Source organism: Bubalus bubalis, chromosome 20, assembly GCF_019923935.1.
Source record: "Bubalus bubalis isolate 160015118507 breed Murrah chromosome 20, NDDB_SH_1, whole genome shotgun sequence".
NCBI classification, from domain to species: Eukaryota; Metazoa; Chordata; class Mammalia; order Artiodactyla; family Bovidae; genus Bubalus; species Bubalus bubalis.
The window spans coordinates 62,742,005-62,769,969 of NC_059176.1; the positions used below are offsets into that span (position 1 = coordinate 62,742,005).

The 27,965-nt window shown below is 52.1% G+C and overlaps 1 protein-coding gene across 2 annotated transcripts; it reads left to right on the plus strand.

The window, feature by feature from the left end:
• On the plus strand, positions 1–27,325 carry SYNM (synemin). Of its 2 annotated transcripts, XM_025271594.3 has the most exons (5): positions 1–932; positions 8,849–8,973; positions 18,824–18,891; positions 21,096–23,476; positions 24,398–27,325. In XM_025271594.3, the coding sequence occupies exons 1-5, from the start codon at positions 123–125 to the stop codon at positions 24,734–24,736; spliced, it is 3,723 nt and encodes a 1,240-aa protein (XP_025127379.1). In that variant the 5' UTR covers positions 1–122; the 3' UTR covers positions 24,737–27,325. The 2 variants fall into 2 exon arrangements, with proteins under 2 accessions (XP_025127379.1, XP_025127378.1); XM_025271593.3 differs by having other exon boundaries at positions 21,096–27,325.
• The last annotated feature ends 640 nt before the right edge of the window (positions 27,326–27,965 follow it).

Sequence of the window (27,965 nt, forward strand, 5' to 3'; positions counted from 1 at the left end):
CCGGCTCTCGCCCCAGTCTGCGGGCCTCCGGAGCGGCGACGGGGCCGGGGCGGCGCGGCGGAGGGGACAAGACCGGGTTCGGAGGGAAGCAGGCGGCCGGGGTAGCCCCGCACCCCAGCAAGATGCTGTCCTGGCGGCTTCACACGGGTCCTGAGAAGGCCGAGCTGCAGGAGCTCAACGCCCGGCTGTATGACTACGTGTGCCGGGTGCGGGAGCTGGAGCGCGAGAACCTGCTCCTGGAGGAGGAGCTGCGCAGCCGGCGCGGCCAAGAGGGGTTGTGGGCCGAGGCGGAGGCCCGCTGCGCGGAGGAGGCGAGCGGCCTGCGGCGGCAGCTGGACGAACTGAGCTGGGCCACGGCTCTGGCGCAGGGCGAGCGGGACGCCCTGCGGCGCGAGCTGCGGGAGCTGCAGCTGCTGGGCGAGGAGGCGCGCGCCGCCCGCGGCCGCCTGGACGCCGAGCTCGACTCGCAGCGCCGCGAGCTGCAGGAGGAGCTGGCCGCGCGCGCCGCCCTCGAGGCGCTGCTGGGCCGCCTGCAGGCAGAACGCCGCGGCCTGGACGCGGCCCGCGAGCGCGATGTGCGGGAGCTTCGCGCGCGCGCCGCCGGCCTGACCCTGCGCTACCGCGGCCGCGTCGCCGGCCCTGCCGCGCCCCCGCCGCGCCTGCGGGAGCTGCACGAAGATTGCGCGCTGCTGGTGACCGAGGCCTGGCGGGAGACCGTGCAGCGGTACGAAGACGAGGTGCGCGAGCTGGAGGAGGCGCTGCGGCGCGGCAGGGAGAGCCGGCGCGAGGCCGAGGAGGAGACGCGGCTGTGCGCGCAGGAGGCGGAGGCGCTGAGGCGCGAGGTGCTCGAGCTGGAGCAGCTGCGGGCGCTGCTGGAGGAGGAGCTGCTGCGGGTGCGCGAGGCGTCCGAGCTGCAGGCCGAGGAGCGGCAGGTCAGTGAGCCGGAATGCCCCCGCCCCGGCCCCGGGCGCCCGGCGGGTGGGGGGTCCCCGGACAGCGCCGCATTCAGGCCGGGCGCGGCGTCCCCACCGGGCGGGCCCGGCCCAGGAGGTGCCCCTGGGGACCCCGGCGCCGAAGGGACCGCCCGACTCCGCGGCGCGGCCTCAAGATCACCCGCTGGATGTAGAGTGCGGTGCGATGGCTCTTCGTGCCCAGGGGCGGGGTCCTGCTCCGCTTGTCAGTTTCTGTAGCCCTCGGCTGGCCTGGGTGCATCCTGGCTAATGACTCCCTAGGCTCCAGGTTCTCTTTGCTATTTCCTGTACTTCAAGGACTGCTACTGCTGCTAAGTCGCTTCAGTCGTGTCCGACTCTGCGATCCCATAGACGGCAGCCCACCAGGCTCCCCCGTCCCTGGGATTCTCCAGGCAAGAACACTGGAGTGGGTTGCCATTTCCTTCTCCAGTGCATGAAAGTGAAAAGTGAAAGTGAAGTCGCTCAGTCGTGTCCGACTCTTAGCGACCCCATGGACTGCAGCCTACCAGGCTCCTCCGTCCATGGGATTTTCCAGGCAAGAGTACTGGAGTGGGGTGCCATTGCCTTCTCCGACTAAATTCACTTTAAAGTCGACCAGGAAGCCCCCCGAAGTGACTTCCAGAGGTAACAGCTCCTTCCTCCTCAGACAGGCCCCAGCATTGCGAGGTTTCTAGGCAATGCCAAGCCCTTATCGTGAGTCCTTCAAAGTGGCAGCACCGTTGCACACTAGGACGCCTCTGGGGAAAACGTAAATTGCCTCCAAATCGGGTTTTTATTTTGCCAGAATGGTTTCCCTGTGGGAAGCAGCTGGTCGGGGCTCCCTGGGCCGCCGCTGCCTTATTTGTTTTTGGGAGGGGCAGCGATCTTAACACAGAGAAGAACTTGATCGGAGATGTTTTCCTCACAGTACACGCTGATGCCAGATCTCTGGGTAGAAGCTGGGTTAAGGCAGGTCTCTGGCAGGATGTTATTACAAGTGCAGGTACTATAAACAGTTTCTCGTCCACAGAAGCGAAGCTCAGGCTTCTCACACTGACAGGTGACGCCTGTGGCTGGCTTATGACCTGTACACCCAGCCCAGTCCTGCGGTTAGCCCCGGTTCTCCCCAGACTGCGCTAGAATTGAAAATATTCCCCAATCCTACTATGCTATGCTAAGTCACTTCAGTCGTGTCCGACTCTGTGACCCCATAGACTGCAGCCCACCAGGCTCCCCGTCCCTGGGATTCTCCAGGCAAGAACACTGGAGTGGGTTGCCATTTCCTTCTCCAAAGCATGAAAGTGAAAAGTGAAAGTGAAGTCGCTCAGCGTTCGACTCTTAGCGACCCCATGGACTGCAGCCCACCAGGCTCCTCCGTCCATGGGATTTTCCAGGCAAGAGTACTGGAGTGGGGTGCCATTGCCTTCTCCTCCCAATCCTACTAACTGTCGTTAGTTCTTAGGATGACAGTTTAAGACCACATCCACACAATTTGTGTGTCATCCACACAAATTCAGAAATATCTGAAAGGAAACTGTTTATAGATTCAAGTTAACAATTTGTGTTGGAGTGATTTTGTGCCTTTTTAAAAACAGAAGTAAAGGAAGCAGTTGTGGCATAGGGGCCTGTGGTGACGTCATAGGTACGATTAATCAGCAGGTATCTGTTGATTGCCCCTGGTCCTTAGCACTGCCCTGGGGCTTCCCTTGTCAAAGAGCTGGAGTCTGGATGGCAAATCATGAAGTGAAACAGTACCCAGTTGTTTGGAATTTAGTCTTTTGAATTGTGGGTTCTTAGGCCTTTGCCTCATGATTTGCAAAAGCCTCCTGCCAGGGTTGTAGCTGGGGTGAGGACAGGCACTAGCAAAATGTGTGCTGGTTTCCAGAACTTACTCTGCACTACAGCGCTTCCCTTTCCAGTGACGGTGGCCAGGGACACCAGTTCCAGAGGGCCCTATGTTCTGTGTTGAGTGAAAGCTAGAAAGTATCTTTAACATAGGCTTTCACGGAGCTTTTAACCAAAGGGAAGTGTCTGCCAAGCTCCCTGCCTACTGAATTCCTTTGTAGGGAACCCCTGCTACACGTCAAGAGTCCCTGCTGTGCAAGCAGGTTTGGAAAAGCCTTCTTTGAGGCGTGTTCGGTGGGCTCAGTCCTCACCATTCATTTGCAGTCATAGCCCACAAGGCTCATTTTGGACCTGGAAGCTCTGGTTTCAGTGTTCCTTTTAGCATCAGAACCCCGTTGCTCCCTGTTAACTCTTTAAGTTTGCCCCCAGATATGAAACAGAAGCAGAGTTCCTCTGATTCCAGTAGAGGTGGGCACTTGACATGCAGTTCAGATTACCTTCTTTGACACTGGGACTCCAGGGCCCTTCCCTGGGGTCACACCTGACCCAGAACCAGGACCCCACCCTCCTGTCCAGTAGTACCTCTCTTATTGGAATTTGCTTCATTTCACTAAAAGTAAATAAAAATGAAGGAAAATGTTGATAAGGACTTGCAGGCTTTATCGTACCGTGTATTTCCTTATCCATACCCTGAATCTTTCATCAGTTAGCTTAAAGCAACCATATTTCAAGTTGCATTCCAAAAGACTCTCAACACCAAGCATTAGTGTTTTATTTTTAAGGAGTGTAGAAATGCTAGAAATTTTGTTTAAGAGTGAGTATTGATGATTTAACCCCAAGCTCCTGATGTTTTCAAATTCTAAAGAAGCTACCCTGGGGAGACTGAAAATATAAGACCTGATTTAACTAATTTACTAATAAAAGTTTCATTACTAAGAATTAGCTGAATGATGCTAAAGCTGAAACTCCAGTACTTTGGCTACCTCATGCGAAGAGTTGACTCATTGGAAAAGTCTGTGATGCTGGGAGGGGTTGGGGGCAGGAGGAAAAGGGGACGACAGAGGATGAGATGGCTGGATGGCATCACCAACTCAATGGACATGGGTTTGGGTGAACTCTGGGAGTTGGTGATGGACAGGGAGGCCTGGCATGCTGCAATTCATGGGTCGCAAAGAGTCGGACACGACTGAGCGACTGAACTGAACTGATGCCGGGTACCACAGGTACGAAGCCCATCACATGGGTATTCACTCTCAGTCCTCATGCCAGTCTTAGGAAGTGGGTACCAGTATTTGCCCCACCTTGCAGATGATGAAACTGAGGCCCATAGATCACCCAGTTAGTAAATAGCTAAGCCTGGGTTTGATTGCGGCTTCATTGCTTGAGCAACTAACCACTGGGCAATATTCCCTCTCTTCTGTCTGTTCTGTTAAAATGGACTTTAAATCAGTGTTCATTTTGCTTTCAGACAGTGATGATCCCTGTTCTTCCTAAGGACTAGCACAGAGGTGCCCGTTAATCTAAAATTCTAAAATGCTTTCAGACCCTTCCAGCTGGCTGCTGTCAGAATAGTTCTAGAGTTAAGTCATTCATTTATTTTCTTCTGTTTCCCATATGGTTTAATGGAAACCCCTATTTGGAGGCAGGAACCCCTACACAGTATCCAGGCTCTGGGCTGCGTCTGCAGCTCGAGGGGGGAAGCTGCTCACCAGGCCTCTCTGGGAAAAGTGGGCCTTCCCAGATAGCCTGCATGCCTTAGGCCTGTCTGGTAGGCCCCTTGCCTCAGATTTGCCAGAGAAGTTTGATGAACGGACATCCAAGTCCCCAGCATTTTTGTATGGTTCAGATTTCTTGAAGCTTCCCAGGTGGTGTGGTGGTAAAGAATCCGTCTGCCAATGCAGGAAATGTAAGATATGTGGGTTTGATCCCTGGGTTGAGAAGATCCCCTGGAGAAGGAAATGGCAACCCACTCCAGTATTCTTGCCTGGAAAATTCCATGGACAGGGGAGCCTGGTGGGCTACAGTTCATGGGGCCACAAAGAGTTGGTCACAACTGAGCGACTGAGCACAGATGACTTGAACCCTGCCTCCCAGTCTGCAGGAAGGGACTTCAGGCAAAAACTGGAAGACGTCTGTGATTTACAGCAGCCTTACCCATAAACACAGAGATTTTGGCTTGTGAAAGTGTGCTTTTAGCCTCGAGGCTGGCCCTGGACAGCTTACACAACCACCAAGGTGTGAATGACAGAACTTTCTTTTGATTGTAATGGAGTCAGTTTAGCTGCCCCGCTTGGGTCTCATTTCTGGCTCTGCCATGTTTGGGACTCCGTTTCCCCATCTGTGAGCTAGGGGTGATGAAACTAGCCCACATTGAGCACGTAGTGTGCCAGGCTGGCCTCTAAAGTCCCCGGGGTACAGCAGGGAACATAACAGACCCAACGGACAAGTCCTTGACCTCACAGGTCTGGAGGTGGAAGCAGTGCGGTATTCAGGGGCGGGTGTGACCAGGGTACGTGGAGGAGGAGAAGGGGGCCACCGCAGGCCCTGAGCTTCTGCTCTGAGCGTGTGGGAAGCCGCTGGAGGGCTCTGTGCAGAGAAGAGTGGTGACCTGTGTCTTCAAGGAGTCTCCTTGGCTGCTGTGTTGCACATGACTTCCTAGCAAAGAAGTTTGTGCGTGCTAAGTCGCATCGGTCGTGTCCAACTCTTTGTTACCCCATGGACTGTAGCAGAGAAATTTAATTATTGTTAAAATGCTTAGAAAAAAAATATCCTACACATTCAGTGCTCTAACTGCAAATCTGCTAAGCAGGTCAAGATCTCCGAGCCATGCCAAAGAGGTAACACAAAAATTCTCTCCCTCCCAGAACAGTTCTGCATCCCGCAAAATAAGAGGAGGAAAATCAGACTGTAAGTTAAGATAAGTGCAGTTCCAACCACACAGGTGGGAGCAGGGCGATCTCTTTCGGAGACCTTGCCATCAAGACAGGAGGTGCTGGAGGACTGGGCCATGGGCAGCAGTGAAGGGCAGAGGTCAGACTTCACCCTGAAGTTGAAACCCATAGGCTTTGCAGATGGATTGGATATGGTGGGAGAGAGGGAGAAATCAGGTCCTCTCCAGGGCTTGGGGCCAGAGGAGCTGGAGGAACGGGGTTGGTACAGGAAGGCGGGCTTGGGTGGGAGAGCAGAGTTGGGTTTGAAATGCCTCCGAGATAGCCACCTGTTCTCATAACATAAAATGATGAGCCTGGAGTTCAGAATGTGGCCTGGGTCAGAGCTGCAAATACTTAGCATCCAGTCAATGCATTGTTATTAACACTTAGTTTTTGCATCTAAATGAGAATAGTATTAAATTCCCTCGAGCTCTGGCATTCAAGGTGACTTTTGCAGGCTCTTCCTCTTGTGTCTGGGTGATGTGCTTAGCTAGGAGCCGCTCACGTTGGGTGAAGAGAAAGGGAATTCTCTGGACGCTGAGCGCAGCATGCTTTCCCTTCTGTAGCTTGCATTTCATCATCCGTTGTGAGGCACCCAGAAGTTCTCTAAAATAGCAACTGAAAAGGTGACCTTTTTTTCCCAGCTCTTGTGTCACTCGGCAAAACTGCTCTGCCTGGGTTAGAATTCGCTGCTGTGTGTCAGGCTCAAGTGCCTTGGCCTGGCCCAGGGTCTGAAAACTTCTGGAGAACTGGAGGCCAAGTCTGACGCTTTATTCAATCAGCAGGATGGGATACAATTCCTGTGGAGACTGCTGGGAGCCAGTAATTCTTACGTTCCTGCTTCCAAAAGTCAATGAGTTTTCCTTTGACAGTTTAGGAAGACTTGACTCACATGGGGTATGTGGTTGGAACTGCTCTTATTGTAACTTAAACAGTTTGATTTTTCCTCTATTTTGTGCGGTACAGAACTGTTCTGGGCCCCTGGGAGGGAGAAAATCTTCGTGCTACCTCCTTGGCATGGCTGGGAGATCTTAACTTGCCTAGGAGGTTTGTGGTTAGAGAACTGATTATGTCTGGTTCTTTTCCTAAGCATTTTAGCAATAACTGAACTTCTCTGCAAAGACATCGGAGAAGGCAATGGCACCCCACTCCAGTATTTTTGCCTAGAAAATCCCATGGGCAGAGGAGCCTGGTAGGCTGCAGTCCATGGGGTCGCTAGAGTCAGACACGACTGAGCGACTTCACTTTCATTTTTCACTTTCATGCATTGGAGAAGGAAATGGCAACCCACTCCAGTGTTCTTGCCTGGAGAATCCCAGGGACGGGGGAGCCTGGTGGGCTGCCGTCTATGGGGTCACACAGAGTTGGACACGACTGAAGCGACTTAGCAGCAGCAGCAGCAAAGACATTACTATGTGTCATCAAATTCTAATATTTAGGTAGAATTTTCTCTAGTAGGAAGGATTCATATGTTTACATAACATTTCATACTGTAACCTTGTACCTGAGTTTATACTTCCTGTAAAATGGGGGAACATGGGGGTTTAACACTGAGACTTAACTACAGAATATGTGAATGTCATGCGTGACCAAATTCTGGTAGCTGTCACTTAAGACTGGCCAATGGTCTGCTTTGATGAACCTCTTTATTTATAATGCCAGTTTTGGAGGGTGTTTACACTTATCCACCCTCAGATACTACCTAGCACTTCTTAAATTTACTGCTTTGCTTTAAAATTACTCCTTCGCTTTCAAAGCGAAGTAGCTTCAGTTTTTGTTTTTAAAATACTTTATGTAGACAAAAAGAACATAACAGCAATTATTAGTTTAGATGTATAGAACTGCTGTGAGAAGCAGAATTATTTACATGCTGATCATGCTTCTTTTTAGGTGGTAAATCCAGTGTGAGGCCTTAGTTGCATTCACTCCTTAGTTTCGTAGACACTATTGATTGTAGACGGTCAGCATGTTGCCAGGGGCCTTTGATGGAGGGATTATGTGATAAATGAAAATAGATTTCCTTCTCCCGATAGTCTTACAATTTTTAAATTCCACAAAGACAATTGTCTAAGAATGTAAGCTTTTTAGTTAATTGTATACAGAAATACTTGCAAACCAGAAGTTAAAGTATGTGGACTTACTCAAAGTTCTAAGTATTTGTTCAGCTAATTATTCCCCAGCATAACTATAAAATGCTATGTAAAACTGTTAATGCAGAGTAGTGCAGAACTGGGAAATGGTATAAATGAAACCATTGTGTTTATTAAAATATATTGTCGATTTAAACTGGTACATTTTGAGGAAGGTAATATTCTCTTGGTCATTTCATTTTAAATCCAGTTCACCAGTTGTGTGTTGTATGACTCGTATGTAAAGGACATTTTTCTAGAGACGGGGGTGGGGATGGGGGGAGGCAGGGGAGTGGGGCGTGCAGGAGGCAGCAGGCGGCGCCCTGCGGTGTCGCCCAGCCAGCGGGACATGGACAGATGCAGTTAACCCTGCGGGAGCGGAACTGCTGTGGGGACAGTGTGGACACGTGCCCGGGAGCTCTTATTAACCATGTGCTATGAGAACAGTCATAAAGGTTTATATCCAGGTCTGACTCTTGACATTTATGCCCTGAATATTTTCTTGTCTCATTAATGTAACTTTTCTCCCAGATGATTTTAAAGTAGCTTGTCTAGGTGAAGCAAAGAAGTCTGTATCAGCTTATATAACTGGGGAAATTCTGAGTGTGGGGGAAATTCTGTTTCAGATCTGAGTGACTTCTGTTTTAAATACAGTAAAATCCCTGCTTTCTAGTCTTGGCTTATTTTGAAAAGCGTCTTACTTGGCCAGCGTCAGTGTATTTACTTACGCTGACTGATGTCTAAGGTGTAGAAATGCTTTACAAGCTTTCATTATTATTAGGGAGTGTGAACAGAAAATTCTGTGTGCTAATCACATCTTCCTTAAGTGATTAAAAAAAACAACAAAAATTTTCCAGGTGGGAGAAATACAGTATTTAAAAATCATCCTCGCAATGACTGTGTTTTTAATAAATCTGGAAATTTTTCATCTCTTTCTGTGTTGGACGCCGCAGAGCTCCAGCCCCCTGATCCCCAAAACTTCTGTTCTCTTTAGAGAGAGATCGCCTACCTGGAGGATGAGAAGGCAGCCCTCACCTTGGCCATGGCCGACCGGCTGCGGGACTACCAGGATCTCGTGCAGGTGAAGACTGGCCTCAGCCTGGAGGTGGCAACCTACAGGTAAGGGCGCTGCACTGAGCACTTTAAAGCCCTGCAGGCTCCGTGCAGTGGCGGTGTCTTTGTCACGGCAGGGAGCAGCCCCCAGGGTTGCCAAGCCAGGTGTCCAGGGCCAGAGCGGGGAGGGGGGCAGGGTCCCACTCAGATCACAGAGCGGGCACCCCCTGGCGCTGGGAGTAGCTGCGTTTTGCCCCCTTGCCTGCCCTTTGCGTGTCTAGGGAACCAGTGAAGAGCTCTACACACGCCAGCTCCCTGGATCCTAGGGATTAGGTACCGTGTTAGTTACAGACCTAGAAAGGAGAGGACCAGGACTCGGACCCAGAAAGTCTGAGTCCATCTGCCGGTTTTTGTGCAGTTGCATCAAACCCCGGGGCTCTGATTCTGTCTCCGGGGTTTATCCTTCAAGAAACTTGTCTCTGCCTAAAGATCAGCAGGGAGCTCCAGGTGCCTGGCTTTGTTTATGAAGATGTTGACTTGAATTCGATCGACCCAGATGAACCAGTCACGGAGCCCTCAGAGGGGTGGAGGCCGTGGCCCTGTGTCCCTGGCATGACCTGTGGGTCACAGAGTGGTGCTTTCCCTCACTGCCCACCTCCTGCCCCCAGGGATGAGCCATCTCTGGCCGAGGTGGCACCTCTCACCGCTTGCAGCTTTCCTAAGCAATGAGGACTGGACTGGAGGGCCCAGATCACAGATGCTTACAGTGGAAGGACTTTTAGGGACCCAGGCTCCCCACTTGTGAGATGACTGGTTACTGAGCCCTTACTGCCTGCCCGATGCAGTGCTAAGTCCTTTGAGGCTGCTCACTGTGTCACCCTTCAGGTGGTGGACGCCATGCACCCCTTTTGCACGTGAAGGAAGGGTCTAGAAGCAGGCATCCAGGCTGGTGCGGGGCCTGTGCCGTACCCACCAAGGCATGTAAAGTGGACTCGATGCCCCCTCACTCCTGGTTGCTGTGAGCGTGAATCAGTCGTGGGTGTGGGTGAGCTTTGGAGCCTTGGCCACGGCTGATCCCAGGAGGCCTGGTGGTCAGTGCCATCATCGTCAGCAGATGGGCAAGTTAGACCTGGAGGGGGGAGGAGGGGACCGAGGTCCACCCCCGCCTCTTCCTGGGCTGGGGCACGCAGCCGGGATGGAGCCCAGCCCAGATCAGCACGCCCTGGGGGCTGTCGGTGGGGTCTCCTGATCTTACCCTCACTCTGAACATCAGAGTGACCTGGCTGCTTTGATGTGCGTCTAAAAGCAGCTTTCTTTCCTACAAGTGTAAGCTGGGCGTCCACATTGGAGCCTGGGGCCAGCCTCACTGATTCTTCACTCTCCGGAAGACCTGCCTGAGCCAGCCTTTGGCCAGGGCTCATGTTACCATCGGTGAAGAGGGAGCAGGCTGTCGGGCAGGCCCTGGGCTGGACCCACAGGGGCCACTAAGAGGCCAGGCCTGCCCAGGGGCACGGACCCTCCACCTGAATCGATGGTTCCGGGGCCAAGCTGGTGGGGGATCAGGGTACCGGGGAGGGCAGAGGCAACACTTGCCAGTCTGTGCTTGCCAAGGTCCATCTGCGCACGTTCTCCTCGGAAACCTCATGGGGTGAGCGACTGCAAAATCAGATCGGCAAGCTGTTCAAACACATGCTGAGTGAGATAAGCTAAACTTTACTAAGAAGGAAAACATCAAAATTGTTGGGCTTTGTTTTTGGGGAAGGAAGCATTAATTAGGATTTTTGTCACTTGTTAGTGACAGAATCCCTTCTCAGACTGGCTCAAGTCAAAGGAGGCTCTTGTTCCTCACAGAACTGATAAGCTGTCAGCTTGGCACGGCGGGTTCGGTGCCCGGGTGGCGCTGCTGGCGGTCTGGCCCTGTGTCTCTGGCCCCTGCCTTGCTCTGCCCCGCCATGGCAGGAGGGCCCTAGCGGCTGCAGGCTCTCGTCCCTGCAGCCCCCACACTCGTGGGCAGAGGAGGGGCTCCTTTCCAGGCAGGACTCCCGGGGCCCCTCTGGCTCTGCTGGGCCCGGTGCCTGCCCTTGGCCCGGGGAACAGAGTGCTCGGAGGTGTCGGCTTCCCTGAGTCCCACGGGCTGAGATGGGGCGGGAGGCCCAGCCTTCCAGGGCAGACGCCGGGCTGCCTAGATAACCCACACCTGTGCCGTGTTAGGCGAGGCCTGGTTTTGAGGGAGTTTTTTCTCTACAGAGTGTGTTGGATCTTCCTGTTTCCTTCCTGTAAAAGTCCTCTGGGTTGGAGTCCAGAGACTCTGACTTTACGCCTCATCTTTCTGGGGTTTTGCGTCCTGTCCCCACTTCCCTGTTGTGGGAAGTCAGCGTGTACAGGCGGGCCTCTCGCTTGAGAGGTCAGGGCAACCCTCCCAGCTCAGCTTTCCTCAAGGCTTAGTGTGTTTTTAGCTTTTCTCTTGGTGGTGGTTGAACTTTCTTCGCTCACATCTGCAGGGACAGAGTTCACTCCTGTCTGTGGCTGGGCATTTGTTTTTCTCACCCATTAGGGACTGACGTAGCCAACTCCTAGGAGTGTAGGAGGCATCAGTCCTTCCCAGCAGCAGGTGACTTAAGTCACTGTGCCTTTCTGAAGGCCAGGTGAGCTTGGCGGGGATGGGGAGCCCTGCCCTGTGGTTAGAACTGCCGCCAGCCCCCAGGGCTCAGCACTGAGACCGGAGCCGCCTGCAGACCTGGAGGGCATGCAGGCAGCTGAATCTGACCCGCTCCTTTGTAGCAGCCCAGAGCCTGGCATTTCCCATCACTGCTAAGTGTCCTGAAGATAAATCCTTGTTGTGTCTCATGTGATTCTCTCAGTACTTTGTGCTCCTGCCCAAATTCTGAGCTCAGGTCTGAAAACTCCTCTTCACGAGCGCCCGTTTGGTCTTTATGAACCTTGACTCGCCATCCCTGGGAGGTTGACCTTCCCTCCGCTGCCTCCTGGAGGGTGGCAGGGACCATGGTGCAGGGGCTTGTGCCGCACGGCTGCTCACCGCCCCAGGGGGCTGAGGTGGGCAATGGCTGCAGCCAGCATTGCTCCCCCTCACGGCTGGACTGTTCCCCGCAGCGGCCGCCCCCCAGCACTGGCTGCTCATCAGCCGTCACCCCACCACACGCTTCCCACGGGAGGGGTGGGCTGGTCTCCGGGAAGCTGAAAGAGCGGCCCAGTGCGGCAGACTCTGCGCTGTGTGGAGGCCAGCTCTCAAGTGCCGTGAACCCTTCCAAACCCAGGTGTCCGACCCTTTCCAGTAACCTTCACCGTGAAGAAGAAACGATAAAATAATAACAGAATGGTGTAACGCATAATTAATAGATATAAGCTTATAGTTTATAGCCTTCCTGGTGGTTCAGTGGTAAAAGAATCTGCCTGAAACCTGACCTGGGTTCGATCCCTGGGTTGGGAAGACCCTCTGGAGGAAGAAATGGCAACCCACTCCAGGATTCTTGCCTGGAGAGTCCCAGGGACAGAGGAGCCTGGCGGGCTACAGTCCAATAGTCCATGGGGTCGCAAAGCGTCAGACACGATTGAGCGGCTAACATACAAATACTAAAATTTAATAAAATAATAAAATTAAAACAAAGTAAACCTCAGAGTCCAAGGCTGGAGGATTTCACCAAAGCCAAGTTGGTCAGTCGGTGTCCAGGGAGAGCCTGGCCTGGCAGGTGTACCGAGAACGAGCCCTTTGCCCCACGTGGCTGGTGACGGTGGGCAGGAGCCCCTGGGCCGGGCTGGGCCAAGGCTGCCAGGAGAAGGGGGTGCAGAGGAGGCAGGTGGGCATGGCTGCGCTCGCTCTCGTCTGCCTGGTGCCGGTCTGCCTGGAGATGCTTGTCTACCATCACTCGAGGTTTTTCCTGAAGGGGGAATGTTTGTTTACGAGGGGCTGAGTGATGGTGGGGAGATGCTCAGAAACAGGCAAGGGCTTGGTTCTCGGCTGCATCTGCACAAGGGCGTCACCCAGAGAGGCTGATGAAGCGGCGGCTCCTGGGCCCAGTCCTAGATGTTCCTGTTACCTGGCGCCAGGTGGGCCCAGTTGTGGTCGTGCTTCAGCTGCAGGGGTGGTTGCCAGGTGCCCCCAGGGCAGAGAAGCTGTGTTCCGGGGCCCTGCTCACGCAGGCCTGCAGGCCCACAGTGTTGGCGTCACTGGGCCTCTCAGGCTTCTGGGATGTCTTGCGCCCGCCCTGATCAAAGTTTCCTGTCACAGGATCCCAGGTGACCTGTGCCCACATCGCTGTCTGCAGAGCCCCCCAGGGGCATCCAGAAAGCTCTAAGCCTGTCACCCAGCAGGCTGGAGGACAGGACAAAGAACGGGCAGACCTAGCGAGGGGCTTGTGGAGCATGCAGAGCGGGCTTCCTGGAAGAGGCAGTTCTGAGTCTTGCAGGGAGGGCAGCCAGGAAGAGACCATGAGGAAAGGGCCTTTTGGGCTGAGGGGGCAGCCGAAGCAAGGACCTGAGGACTGAGCTAACGTGTCTGTAGCAAGGCCAAGCATTTGGGCAGCTTGGTTTTAGGGGCTGTCCACGGAGGAGCACATGTCATGGGTGGGTAAGAACCTCGCCCGTGAAGCTGTGTTTTGTGAGCTGGGGTCTGTGCACTCAGGCTGCTCTGGAGATGGTCCTCATGCAGGGTATGATGCCTGCTTAGTGGGGGTCACAAGGGTGTGGCCGGGTGCTGAGGATAAGGCCACGTGGACAGAGGTAGCCTCCTACACTGCGGGACATAAGACACGTCCCCAAGTGCAGGGCTTCTGGAGTCAGAAGGGAGTTGTGAGAATCAGGGGAGGTTTCTCGAGGGAGGTGACATTGATCTGGGTCTTGGAGGATGGCAGACGTCTGAATGTCATACGCAGAAGAGAGGGAGGTGGGAGGTGAGGGGGTGTCACGGGAAGAAGGAGACGTGTGCTTCGGTGAAAAGTCAAAGATGTTAATAGAATGCAGGTTCCAAGAAAATACTGCACATGGGTTCCCGCTGGTGATAGGGTCTGGTACCGATGGTTCAGAGAAGGAATGGTGAGCTTTAGGCCAAGGTAGCCTGAGAGCTTTTCAAGGTTTGTGGGATTTGATTTGGGCCTTGAAGGGTAGGGAAAAGGGAATAGGAATACGACAGTATTCAGAACCCACCATGTCCTGAGCCCCTCGCTGCTGACATCAAGATCAGGCCTACAAGCTACAGATTGAGAATTTGTAGGAACACAGTTGAAAAATAGAGAATCCCCCCTCCCCACCCCCTGCACCAAAAGAGGACAGAACCCCATCATTAGGAGTAGGCTGTTAGAAAACATATTGGGGGGGGGTGAAGATAGTCAAAATTGAAACAAAAGATACAGAACTACCCAGAGTAAGCTGAGTCCAGAAAGGACAAAACTGAGGGTCAGCAGGGGCCCCTCTTGGATTTCTGATCTGGGGTACAGATGATGAAATCTCCATTAGAATTTACAAAGAGGCTTTGTTTTTTATGTTTTGGGAGTGGAGAGTATAACAGTTCTAAGTTTCCCCTGGAAAAATGGAGAGCAGGGCCAAAGGATTTCTCAGATGAGAAATACTAAAGCTAGTCTTGCCTGGCCAGATACTGAAGTATAGTGCAAAGATTTCCTGTCTGGGGACTTCATGGCAAAGTCCTTTAGGGTCTTTGTGTTGATGTGTCTGTGTTGGGGGAGGATGTACATACAGAAGCCCCTTTATCTGATCGCAGTGGGCAGATGCGGTGGGTTTTAACTGAGAATATCCAGTGTCTAGGTTTACAATACAGATGGTGCCTAATGTTGGTAATTTTATCATTTTAATGATGTTTCTGGTCGCTCCATTATTTTTAAGACCACCTATAACTTTTTATGTATTTGTTCAAAGGAAAACATTTCTTGGAAATTCTCAAGTTCTTGGAGAAATACATTTTGTTATTTTAAAAGTTGAATCCGGCTTTGGGAAAACTTATAAAAATGTGTAACGCTGAGACTTATGTGCCTATTAGGTGAAAAATCTGAAGTTAATAAAATCTTGTAGTTTTAAGGATAGACAATTAGGATCAAGGATCAATGGATGCAGCTGGTCGTTAGCCCCACATCACTGTGTAAATGAATTAGCCCTCAGTTAACAGTGATTTTAGGTACTCCAGAATCTCTTCCCTTCTTGAATTATTTTCGTTAATGGAAAATCAACTTTTTTCTGAGACCAGTAGAAAATGATGTAGGTGACGATGATGGCTGACCATTACTGAGCGCGTGTTCTGTGACAACCATTGTTGCGAGAACTTTCTAGTCACTTTATTAATTAGCACCATAAACCTGTTCCCTGTTAAATTAGCACCACAGACAATGCTCCCTGTTTCAGAAATGCGGAAACTGAGCCACAGAGGGTTGAGCAGCTTGCCGGAGTCACAGGACTAGGAAGTTGGCAGGGTTTGAATCCAGACAACCTGATTCTGGAAGTTTCTCTGCTCACCATGGCCTGTGCTTTCTCTTCTCTGCTTTATTCCTAATCTTGTCTTTTGCGTCCGCTTTTTTTTTTTTTTTCCTGTCTCTGGGTTTGACAAACTTTCCACGAGTGCATTCATCCCAATCGCAGAGGCAATGACCAGAGGCACCTGGCACCGCTGCCTGCTTCTGGTCTTTGACCCGCCTGTGCCAGGGGCAGACCTTTCCAACTCCGATGGCGATGCCGGCCCTACAGAAGGACTTCCGCCCCCCTCTCCTCCCTTACCCTCCGGTCCCCAGTCCCCATCTAGAGTGGCAGGCCGTCCCCTAGCCTCTTTGGAGCTGGGGGCGCAGGGAAGCACCTTCTCCCAGCCGCTCCCCTCCCCCGCCCCGCCCACGTGTTCTTTGTCAGGAAGCGCCTGGGGAACCATCTCTCCACCAGGACCGGGCAGGCTCCCCCTAAGGCTGCTTCTGGAAACAGCTTCTGCCTCCCGGACTCTTCTCCCTGCCTGGTGGGCGTGCCCTTGGCTGTCTGCAGGTTCGCTGCCCAGCCGGGGACCACGGTCAGCCCCCGTGGGGGTCTGTCAGTGCCGGGCCCCGCATCAGTGCTGCTTCCACCCCTGGGCCTGGCTCAGCGGCCTCAAGGAGGCCGCCGACCTGGTTTTCCCGCACACTTTTGCTTGTTTTCCTGCCCCTCGAGGCTGCCAACCTGAGGGCCTTATGAAACGCTCAGTAATAGCCCATGATTCAGGCGGTTGGCATCTCTCAGCAGCACTGTGGCTCTGAGCAGCTTTATTCCTCCGCTCCCAAAATAACCGGAGAATGCTTGACCTGCTTCTTAAAGCTGTACGAGTCTATTCCTTAAAAACTGTTCCTTTGAAAGCTTTTGAGGGGACCGACCCTTCGTGGCCTCGCCCTGCGGTTTTTTTTTTTTTTTTTCGCCCTGCGGTTTTGGGTCTGCCTCTGCTGTAGTTCTGTGGGCAGCTGGAGGCGGGGCGCCGCGTGTCTGGGGGGCTTCTGGGAGGCGGGGCGCCGCGTGTCTGGGGGGCTTCAGGGAGGCGGGGCGCCGCGTGTCTGGCGGGGTTCACGGAGGCGGGGCACCGCGTGTCTAGGGCTTCATGCAGGCGCGACGCCGCGTTTCTGGGGGGCTTCACGCAGGCGGGGCGCCGCGTGTCTCGGGGGGCTTCACGCAGGCGGGGCACCGCGTGTCTGGGGGACTTCACGGAGGCGGGGCGCCACGTGTCTGGGGGACTTCACGGAGGCGTGGGTTCAGCACCAGCGGCCCCGCTTGTGAGGCCCGTGCTGGGCAGCCGGGGGGACAAGGTGACACCCGCCGGTCGGGCCAGCTGTTGGGAGGGGTGTCGCCATGGGCCTGAGTCCTCAGGGGGTTTCCTTTCCCCTTGGGGCCTTGTGACTGAAATCACAAACGATGTTGGCTGTGCTTTCATTAGTGTGGTCTGGAGGCTCTGCGGGTTCGATCGACAGTGTGTGTGAGACGGCGCCGTCTCTACCCCTGCAGGGAGGCCCAGGCGGCTTGCAGGGAGGAGGGCCCAGGCCCCAGTCTCTGCCGGTCTGGTCGCCGTCGGCCACCATACGCGCCATCGGCCCAGTGTGGGATTGCCAGGTCTTGGTGAGACAGACGGCAGGGTCGAAGCCTGCTTAGAGTGCCTGTCTTAGGTCTGGCAAAGGCCTTGGGGGTGGGAGTGTTGGGGCCCTATCACCCCTCGAGGTCTGGTGCCCCTCCTAGGAACCGCAGTACCCAACTTAGGGTCCTGCACTCTAGAAGTCTGGTGATGAGTTGGCTTTTCCCTGAAAGAGGAACAAAGCCATGGCCCTATGAAGGAGAAGGAAGGTGTTTTTCCTGCAGGAGCGTCTTTATCCTGAGCACCCTGCCCACCTGTCATCTGTTCTTTGCTGGCCGGGACACCCTGCAGGCCCTTTCTGCCTGCCATGGGCAGCCAGTGAGAGCACCCTGTGGTACCCGAGGCTTCCTCCCGAGCAGATGGAGGGAAGAGCCGAAATAGGACTTGGCTTTTCGGCACCCTCTGTGGCCCCTTGGCTATAGGACACTACCTTTCCTGCTGGTGCCATCCCAGGTACACCCCCCACAGGCTGACTTTCCCGTCAGCGTGTGCCTTTTTATCCTGTAGGGACCTCGGCATTTTCTATTTGTGTTTGGGGAACCCAACACGCCTGGTCAGGAGGGTGTGGGATTAGCGGGCTGGTGTCCGGTTTCCTGGCTCTCCGGGTGTGGAGCACGGGGCTATGAGCGCAGCCCGGGGCGTCGGACGAACCCTCCTGTGCACAGCTGGACTGGAACTCCTCGCCCTCGTCTCTGCTTCTCCTTAGGCTGTGGAGTGGGGGGCTCCTGCCCTCTTCCAGCCGCCCACGAGGCTCTCGCGTGTGTGGGAATCACCGCCTTTGAGTCCGTGGAAACAGGACTTGGCACTGCTCTGCCTGACCCCAGAGTCCCCGCTGGCGGCCCTCCCGTGTTTGACTGCTCGGCTGTCAGTGGTCAGTCAGCATTTCAAGTGGGCTCCACTTCTGCTTGCCCTTTGCCCTATGCAGTGTATTTCTTGGAACTGACGTTGGTGACCTCACACGTTGCCCTGGCAACTGAACAACTGTTGTGCCGGTAGCAGCCCGCATCCTAGGGTCTCGGGGCCCTGGGTCTGGCTGACCCACCGTGGAGCGCAGAGGCCCTGAGGCCTGCATCTGCTCTCTCTTCAGGGCTTCGAGTCCTAGATGTGGATAACAATGAATACTCTATGGCAGTTTTAGACTTTTGGAGTTAGACATGGCCAAAGAAACCCCCGAGTCTAGTGCATTTTGCCATTTTTATCAGAGGAGGTAACTGGATGCCGCCTGGAAATGATCCCTGGGGGCTGTGGTGGAGGCGGCGGCTGAAGCTCTTTCTCCTTTTCTGTCTGCCCCTTCCATCTCTCCTCTATTGTTTTCATCTCTAAGATGTCCCCATGGAACGCAGTTTGAAAAGTACACGTGCAGCCTGACTGCCTTATTTACAGACAGATGTCAGCCCTTCCTCTGCTCCTAGTTAACCCCTGACCTCTGACTCCAGGGAGACCCTGGTGGGGTAGTAGTAACTGTTCTGGGGCTCTGTGGCCCTGGGTGGTCTGCCAGGCATGGGCCCCTCCCCACTTCCCAGGAAAGCCAGGTCCCCGGCCTCCCCTCCTGGGTCCACATCCCTATGTCTCCTCCTCCTTCTTGCCCTGGGTTTGGAGGGCCTTTCTAGAAGGCCTTGGCTCTCCAGTCCATCTGGAGGCCCGGCCCCTTTGTTCATTTGGCTGATGGGTGCTCTCGAGCCAGGTCTGGCGTGGTCTTGCACGCCCTGTGGCATCTGCAGACCGGTGACCCTGCGCCAGACTGTCATCGACCCGATCCACAGCTTACAGAGGTACTTCTCATCTTCTATTTCCTAATGAGCTTTTTAAAAATAATTTTTACAGAGCCTTACTGGAAGGAGAGAGTAATCCGGAGATATTGATCGTCGAGTGCATTGAAAACATGCCACAAGGTAAATATAAGGGAAGCTTATCATTTAATGTTAAGATGGTGTCCATCTGCACAGGTTTATTCTATGGATAAAGAGTAAAGTATCATTTATCTGGAAGAGTTGGGGTTAGATAAGAGTTTTCAGATAACTGTCATTCGTACCTGTCAAGCACCAAATAGAATTTACTTTAGTTTCAATGGCTCAGGATAAAGAATCTGCCTGCAATGCAGGAGACATGGGAGGCGTGGGTTTGATCCCTGGGTTGGGAAGATCCCCTGGAGAAGGAAATGGCAACTTACTCCAGTATTCTTGCCTGGGAAATCTCATGGACAGAGGCGCCTCGTGGGCTACAGTCCAAATGGTCACAAAGAGTCAGACATGACTGAGTGATTAAACACACATGCGTGTGTGCACATGCACACACACACACACACACACACGCGCGCGCATACACAGTTTCAATAATATGCAAATGAAATTGTATAGGAAAGGGCTTCATTAACTCATTTTCATCTAGCTAGTGTTTTGAGGGTTCTTCCTACCCAACTTGATGAGGGAGGAGAGGGCTGATGGAGAGCCAGTGAGAAGGTAGAGATGGATTTGCTCATCATACCCTTTGGAGGGAACACCCTTTACAGAGCAAAGACGTACAGCCTTCACACAGGCCCAGGGAGGTATTCCTTTGTCCAGCAGGCTCAGCACTGGAAGTCGCGATCAGAGGTAAAAGGATTATACCGGTTCTACCAGCCTGTGTCCGCATGGGCAGCTCAGGGCGATGCGAGCAGCAATGTCAGCTAGTGCCCTGAGGTTGACCTCTGTCCAGGCCAAAAGCTGCAGCACAAAGCCCAAACTTCCTGTGGCTGCAGAACCGACTATTAGAGAGTTAGTGTTCATTAGAAAGACCCAGAGAAGCTGCAGGATAACTAAGAAAAAGAAAACTTCCCTGGACCTGTACAACCTTTAAGAGCTTGCTTTCTTAAGCGAGGCCAGAGTCCATTAGGTACAATGTGTTGGGTGTACACCCTACTCTGTAGTTCAGCTCCGTGAGTATTGTCATGTTCAGAATCATGGTGCGTTGGGCATACATGTATGTGTTGGTTACCACTGTCAGGAGAGTGCTTGATTATAACAGCCAATCTGTATAGGTGGTAGATTAAAAAAAAAAGAAAAAACACCCTCCATCTTTATTTTTCAAAAGCAACATCCCAGGTTAGATACTTCACAGGATGACAGGTCACTGGGTTCAGAATAATTTTGGTTCCAGTCATCTGTGATTGGATGGAATTTGGTCTTAGATAATGTCCAGCAAGTTTGCTTTTGAATTTGAGAGGAAGCTGGTTGGCTGCAGTGGGGAGACCCAGAGGATGAGAAGGCTCTATCCAGATCAGCAGATGGGTGTGGGTAGGCATGAGGGGGTACCCCCAGGGTAGATAGTCCTGCCGGCCAGGCTACATTCCTACCACCAGCGGCCACCCCTAGAGCAGTTACCCTGGGGGGTGTGGGCATCCCCAAGGGTAGCATCTCTGTGGATGGGCCAGAGCAAAGCAGGAAGCCCCACAGACAGCCTCCCATTAAGACAGATTGTAGTAGTGATGACTGGCTGGCTTCCTGCTTTGGCGGCTTTTCAAATGAGATGTTTGAAAAAAGGAAAAAAGTATGAAAGTCGAAGAAATCAGGAAGTTTAAAAAAAAGTTAAATTCTTCAGTATTTGTTGACCCAACATGGAAATCAGTGAAGGAAAAAAAAAGAGCATAGTAAAAGGTGGTGGGGTAATACCATTCAATGTTTAATGGTTATATACTTTATCTTTGGTAATTATGAAGCTCTTCTCTGCTCATCAGTAAATAAAGTTACTTCAACAAAGTGGAAATGAAGGATTCCAAACTGTGAGATTTCTGCCACATAAACACAGCCCTAGCCTCACTGGGACAAGCTGCCATGCTTTATGATCACGTTTGATACATTTAAGATGGATGAGTATTTTAAGATCAGTAATTGGAGAAAAGTGTTGTGTGGAAGCATTTGTAGAGCTGTATCTTATTGTCCTGGGATTCTTTAAACTACCGGAAAAAGTAATTTGGGAACCCAACATATCTTATTTATAATGACCCTTCTGTGGTAATGGTATATATTATGACGGGATAAGATCTGATCTATGGTGATGCTTTTAAGATGAAAAAAGGTAATGATGACTATCAATTTAATGTACTGTTCAATTTCTACAGAATTCAGAGACAAGTCCTATCAATATACCACCTCAGTATTACAGAAAGAAAATGAGAGAAATCTGTTTCCAAGGCAAAAAGCACCTCCTGCGAGCTTCCGGCAGAGCCTGGCGCCGCGTTCTCAGACACCCGTCGGGAGCGATGCCAGAAGAGACGTGCTGGGCTCCGGATACTCTTCCTTCACCACTGCCTGGCAGGAGAACGCTTACCAGAAAACTGCCAGCGGTCAGACCAACTTCAGAACGTTCTCTCCAACCCCCGGTCTTTTAAGAAATACTGAAGCTCAACTGAAAACACTCCCTGAGAGGCCAAGAACCGAAGGAACAAAGGCTCCACCCGCTAGTTCAGCCAAAGAGCCCGCCGCTTCCGCAGAGCCCTACCAAGAACGCCGGGCCAAGCCGGCGGCAGCCGCTTCCGAGGGCACGTGGTCAAACGAGAGGACCGTCATTTGGGGAAAGAAAACGGAAGCTAAAGCCACAAAGGAGCAGGAGAGAAACAGACCAGGAACCATTCAAACAAAGCGAGAAGAGAAAATGTTCGATTCCAAAGAGAAGGCTTCAGAGGAGAGAAACTTAAGGTGGGAAGAACTGACAAAGTTAGATAAAGAAGCAAGAAAGAGAGAAAGCGAGCAGATGAGGGAAAAGGCCAGAGAGAAGGAGTCGCTGAAGGAGGAAAGTGTGAAGGGGAGAGAGATACCGATCAGGCTAGAGGTGTCCCAGGACAGCACAGCAAAGGTGGCCCCCCAGGGTCTCCAGACACCCCTAAAGGAGGATGCTGGTGACGGGACAGGGAGAGGGGTGGAAACCAGAGAGGCTGGGTTTACGCTGGGCGCCAGCGACACCACAGCCTCTCTGAAAGGCGGTTCCATGACTGAAACCATAGCTGAGAACATCGTTTCCAGTATCCTGAAGCAGTTTACCCACTCTCCTGAGGCAGAAGCGTCCGCTGAGTCTTTTCCAGACACAAAAGTCACTTATGTGGACAGGAAAGAAGTTCCCGGTGACAGAAAAGCAAAGACTGAGATAGTCGTGGAGTCGAAACTGACTGAAGAGATCGACATTTCGGATGAAGCCGGCTTGGACTACCTGTTAAGCAAGGATGCTAAAGAGGTGGAGCTGAAAGGAAAATCGGCGGAGCGTTTGATCGGAGACGTGATCCGTCTAGGTCTGAAGGGGAGAGAAGGGCGAGCAAAAGTTGTCAACGTGGAGATCATCGAAGAGCCCATGAGCTATGTCAGCAGCGAGAAGGAAGATGAGTTTTCTACCCCGTTCAAAGTGGAGGAGGTCGATGATGTGTCTCCGAGCTCCAGGGGGCTTGTTGAGGAGAGAGAGGAGGCGGTTTACGGGGAATCAGATGTCACGTGCTCAGGGGACGCAGGTCAGGAGGCCAGGAGGCCCCAGGAGAGCGTAACTCACGTGGAAGAAGTGACGGAGGCAGGTGACTTGGAGGGAGAGCAGAGTTACTTTGTGTCGACTCCGGACGAACACCCTGGGGCCCCCGAGCGAGAAGAAGGCTCCGTGTATGGGCAGATCCACATTGAAGAGGAATCCACCATCAGGTACTCCTGGCAGGATGAGATCGTGCCGGGGTCTCGGAGAAGAGTGCGGAGGGATGACGTTCCGGGAGAGAAGGTCTTGAAGCCGGTGGATGTTCCAGAAGTGTCTCTGGAGGGGGACACAGCATCTTCTCCCTGGAAAGAACAAACTAGAAGTGGCGAGTTTCATGCCAAGCCCATAGTCATTGAGAAGGAAATCAAAATACCCCATGAGTTCCACACATCCATTAAGGAAGGCTCTAAGGAGCCCAGGCACCAGCTGGTGGAGGTGATCGAGCAGCTGGAGGAGAACCTTCCAGAGCGCATGAAGGAAGAGCTGTCTGCCCTCACCAGAGAGGGCCAGGGCGGGCCTGCGGGTGTTTCGTTTGACGTGAAGAAAGTCCAGAGCGCGGGCAGCGGGGCCGTGACCCTAGTGGCCGAAGTCAACCTCTCACAGACGGTGGACGCTGACCAGTTAGACCTGGAGGAGCTGAGCAAGGACGAAGCGGGGGAGATCGAGAAGGCCGTGGAGTCGGTGGTGCGAGACAGCCTGGCGCGGCGGCGCAGCCCAGGCCCGGGCAGCCCGGAGGCGGAGGCCGGCCACGGCTTCAGGCGCTGGGCCACCCAGGAGCTATACAGCTCCTCTGCGGGGGAGGCCGACGCGGGCCTGGCCTCGCCCCCGGGCCCTGTGTCGGCCACCGTGGAAGTCACCAGCCCCACGGGCTTTGTCCATGCTCATGTGCTGGAGGACGTCAGCCAGTCTGGGGGGCGCGTCCAGATAGCATCCCCTGGAATGTGGAGGACTGAGCAGGTCTTGGCCGAAGGCCGTGCCGCCCAGGCGGTGGAGGTAAGTGCAGAGGGCCAGGCAAGTTGGGCAGAGGGCTCAGCAGGAGCCAGCCGGTCTGCCAGGCTCATTACGTTGGGTGCCCGTCAGAGCCCAGTGTCCACAGAAGTCATATTCCCAGGGCCTGATGCCGCCCGTCCCAAGGCTGGCGGCACAGAAGAACCTGGCCCTGCAGAGCTACCCACAGAGCCTCCCAGATTTGGGAGGCACAGCCCATTTGGCTCCCAACAGTTTTATGCTCAGAGGGAAATTATTTTTCAGGCCCCCGTTTCTGGGGTGGGGAAGGCGGGTGACTCTTCTCAAGCAGAAGAGTCAGCGGGCACCCAGACTTCCATAAAGCACCTTCAATTAGGCACCCGGGAGGGGCTCAGTGAGCAGACCCAGCTCACAGCCCCCCTCTCAGGCACAGTGGAGTTGGGCGTCAGGGAAGCTTCTGTGCTCATGGAAGCGTGGTCAGGGGACGGCACGTCCATCAGGCATGTCACCATCGGGCCTCAGAGGCATCAAGCCACCGAGCCGATCGTTCCCCCGCCCTTGGAATTTAGCGACTCAGAAAGCAGCACCCACAGAGAGGGCACGGCAGACGAGACCCTGGCCGCCAGCAGTTACACTGTGGGTCGGAACATCCTTGTGACTGAAAAGAGCACCTTCCAAAGGGCCGTTTCGGAGTCTCCCCAGGAAGCTAGTACAGGAGACATGTCAGGGAATGAAGTGACATCAGGTGTGAGCAGATCCTTTAGGCATATTCAGCTGGGTCCCGCAGAAGCCAAGACCTCTGAACACATTGTCTTCCACGGACCCATTTCCAAAACCTTTGCACTTGCTGGTTCGGTAGACTCCCCTGAAGTAGGCGAGGTTGCAGACAGTGGCAGAACACTAAGGCACGTTGCCCTGGGGCCCAAAGAAACTTCGTTTACCTTTCAGATGGACGTGAGTAACGTAGAGGCGACTCCCCGCTGGACACAAGAGGCCAGAGTCCTCTTCCCTGCAGGGACGGAAGCAGAAGCTCCTAGTGTGTCTGAGCCTGGTGCTTGGAGAGATGCCAGCAGTAGGAATGACCTGGCAGCCGGCGTGAGCTTTCAGGGCTCTGCTGGGGACAGACACCAGGCCCCTGGGGAAAGGGGCAAGGAGCAGGCTGAATTTGATAAGACGGTGCAGCTGCAGAGGATGGTAGACCAGAGGTCAGTGATTTCGGACGAGAAGAAGGTTGCCCTCCTCTATCTAGACAGTCAGGAGGAGGAAAATGAGGGACACTGGTTTTGATAAACAGATATTTGATTTTAAATGCCATCTTGTTTGGTAACATACCAACACACAAAGGCCTTTACTTTAAGGGAGGGAGGTGAACTCTTTATTAAACCCCCCCCCTTTTTTTACTTCGAGTACTCCAGGCAGTGTCTTTTTACTTTATAATCTGTAAAGATTTCAAACTAATTCGTGCCTTAAAAGGCATTGGAATTTTATTGAGTTGGGACTTTGACAAGAAATACTTTTATCTTTTTAGTCTTAAAAGTTCCTTTTTCTGGAGTTTTCTTTCTACTCCTAGAGATGATTTCTCCCATTTTTGCACCTGGTCACAGAAGTGCCTGGCATCTGTTTGAAAATATAATTGCCTAGGTAAGACACCTAAATGGCAATGGGATTAAAGTAATATATTTAAGAGTAAATTTTATTCACATGTGCTAACATGAAATAGTAAACTAACATTGTAAGGGAAAAATGAATTCATTTGTCTATTTGCAAAGTCTTTTAAAAAAAGAAACCATAGGAAATAGGCAGATTAAAAAAAATGAAATGATTTCATCTTAGGAAAAAGTTACTCACCTTAGAGTTTTAAGACGTGAATGAATTGCCTTCTATGTGCACAACTTTTAAAAATATAGTATATTATCTATGGAGAAGACAGCTCCAGCCTCCTGCAGTGTATCAGATTAGCACACTTGCTACATTTGCACAAGCTCCTGGAACCCTGCACTGGGTCCAGGTGGGGGCAGGGGGTTGGGGAAGGATTACTGGGAATGGCTTATAATACCAGCTTTTTGTGGTACTAGGTCATTAAGTAGTGCAGAGTCTAAATATTCTTTTTGGTTTTAACAAGTTCTGGAGTAGCCAGCTCCTACCAGAGTGTACTTGAGCTTTTATGCACCTTAGCCCTTAGGATCTAAACATTTAATTTTACTGGTGGGAGGTAGACCCTAAAGACAATAGGAAGCTGAAGCACATACTTGCAGGGTGGTCATGCACAGTACAGTTGGAAGCCCAGGTGGGTTGTGCCTCCCAAAGAAGCCCCTCCCAACCCACTGATGATGGGGGTGGAGGCCTTTCTGAGCACAAAGGGTTCGAGATGGAAGACAGCAACCAACCTCAGGGAGGTTTTTGCACTTTAGACAGAAGTCATGACCGTTGGGGTGTTTTTTTCCAGGGAAACAAATGATACATTAAACAGAATAAGATGTTTTAGGGAAGGAACTGGGTGCTTCTGTTGCCACCCAGCTCGGAGGCACCCAGGAGGGGCCCTGGAGCAAGCAAAGGCCCTACTCTCCTCCCAGGCCACAGAGTATAGCCCTGCAGATATACACCACTGAATTGAAGATACTAGAATGGGTGTGCTCTGTCTGGTGTGTTTTGCACAAAGGTATTGTTTTTAAAGCTTGCTTCGTTAAAGCTGTAGCGTCACATAAAAATAGTATCTCTAGCAGCACAGTATTAAAATTTTAATCCAAACTAGTTTCTTTCACTTAATGTTGTCTAAACTGTACCTCCTCCTAACACAGTAGCACAGACCTAACTGCCTGTAGCGCACTGAAGAATGATGATCCCAGCTTTGTCATCCTCAGGCGGGACGTGGTTACCGGGGCAGTTATGGAAGCTGAGGGTCTTCCCTCTGGGTTTCAGAGGATGGCCCTCAACCTCCACAGAACACATCTCAGCTGCCAGGAATGGCTACAGCAGGTAGTTTAGAGAGTGCGTTTTCCTAATCGGGAAGTGGAGGAGCATCACAGTACAGCTTTCAGGATGATCTATTTTTAAAACACCGTGAAGCAGGGCATAGAAGGAAAGTTGATTTGAATTGCAAGTGTAAACTTTTGTTGTCTGCCAGATGAACTGGTGATTGTCAGAAACTGTCAGGGGAGGTGACGGCTTTTCCAACAAAGACTCCTCATTTCTAATATAAAAAGTTGATTTTATGTTGATTGTAATTGGTAATGGTATTTGTGTAGGTTATTTATTGGTGAGAACTGGTCAAGGTGACAGCCTGTTGTCTGATGGCAAGACAGACTGATGATGGGGGTGTCCGTTATGTGTGTCTTAAGTGTGGGCTGAGCTCAGTGTCACTCTCCTAGCTTGTGACCCTGGGAATGAGTGCTGAGGTGAATAGATTATTAATGTCCTGACCCACCTCCATTGGAAAATAAGTGTCTTAGGTCTTAATTTGTATCTCCATGTTGGAGTGCACATCTTCAAGAAGTATCTGCCAAGAGTGTTTGCCAGCATGGAGTCATGAGCTGTGGTTGGTTCCTAAGTCTCTGGAACAGCCCAGAGCAGGGCGTGCCCTTGACCCTGTGACAGGTCACCCCATGGTTCCATGTCCTTTAAAACCAGAGACAATAGTAGCTTTATGGTGAGAGAGGGTGAGGACACAGCCAGTCCTTTCGCGTTTATTATCGTGTAGACAGAGCGGTGATAATGGGATGTTTCTCACCTCCCCACTGGTTGTTTGGATATTGTTTGTTTAAAATGTATATTTAGAATGGAATCACCTAAAAAGCTGATCTTGCTAACCTGTTCCTGTTCCCTTTGAAGGGATATATCATAAGAATGTGTAAAAATAAAAATCTAAGAAAAAACCCCCATGGTGTTCCTAAAGAGAATGAATGTTTTCCAGTAGGTGTTTTGTGGTTTTTATTTAAGTTCTAATCAAAGGATATATGTGTTTATGTGCATGTTTTTTATGGTGGCACAGAATCACTGGGGAGAACATATATATGAAAAGTCTCAGTTATTTAATTACTCACATGAATCAGAACTCGATATTGTTAGCACAGATGAGAAGGCATGGCAGATACAGCGTAAACCACTGGTTCATATGAAAATACAGACTAGACAGCTTGTGGTAGGAATGTCATCATGACAGCCTGCAGAACTATTGAAACAGTGTGAGCAGCCATCCCATTTGGCCCTGAACGGAGGGGTCTCTCCCGGGACATGGAACTTCCAGTGCTAAAATGAAAACAATCCTGAGCACACCAAGGTGGTTCATTATTAACCTCAAGTGCAAATTGGAGTGGCTAATCATGGCCATTTCTTAGCAGCTTGAAAAAAATTGCACCAGTTTGAGACAAAGGAGTAGATATGCTTACCTGTTTGTAGCCTTTTACAAAAACAAAGCCAAACATAAATAGCTAAAGTCTTCCTTTCGTTCTGAAGTTAACACATTTAATAGATGGGAGATGTTTGATAGAGAATATTCCCAAATTCATTCTTTCCCCAG

Bases quoted from the DNA above. Each gene is read 5' to 3' on its own strand.
- SYNM (XM_025271593.3), top strand. From the start codon at position 123: ATGCTGTCCTGGCGGCTTCACACGGGTCCTGAGAAGGCCGAGCTGCAG. The intron at 933-8,848 runs GTCAGTGAGCCG...TGTTCTCTTTAG, and splicing joins TGCAGGCCGAGGAGCGGCAG to AGAGAGATCGCCTACCTGGA. The intron at 8,974-18,823 runs GTAAGGGCGCTG...TAATTTTTACAG, and splicing joins CTGGAGGTGGCAACCTACAG to AGCCTTACTGGAAGGAGAGA.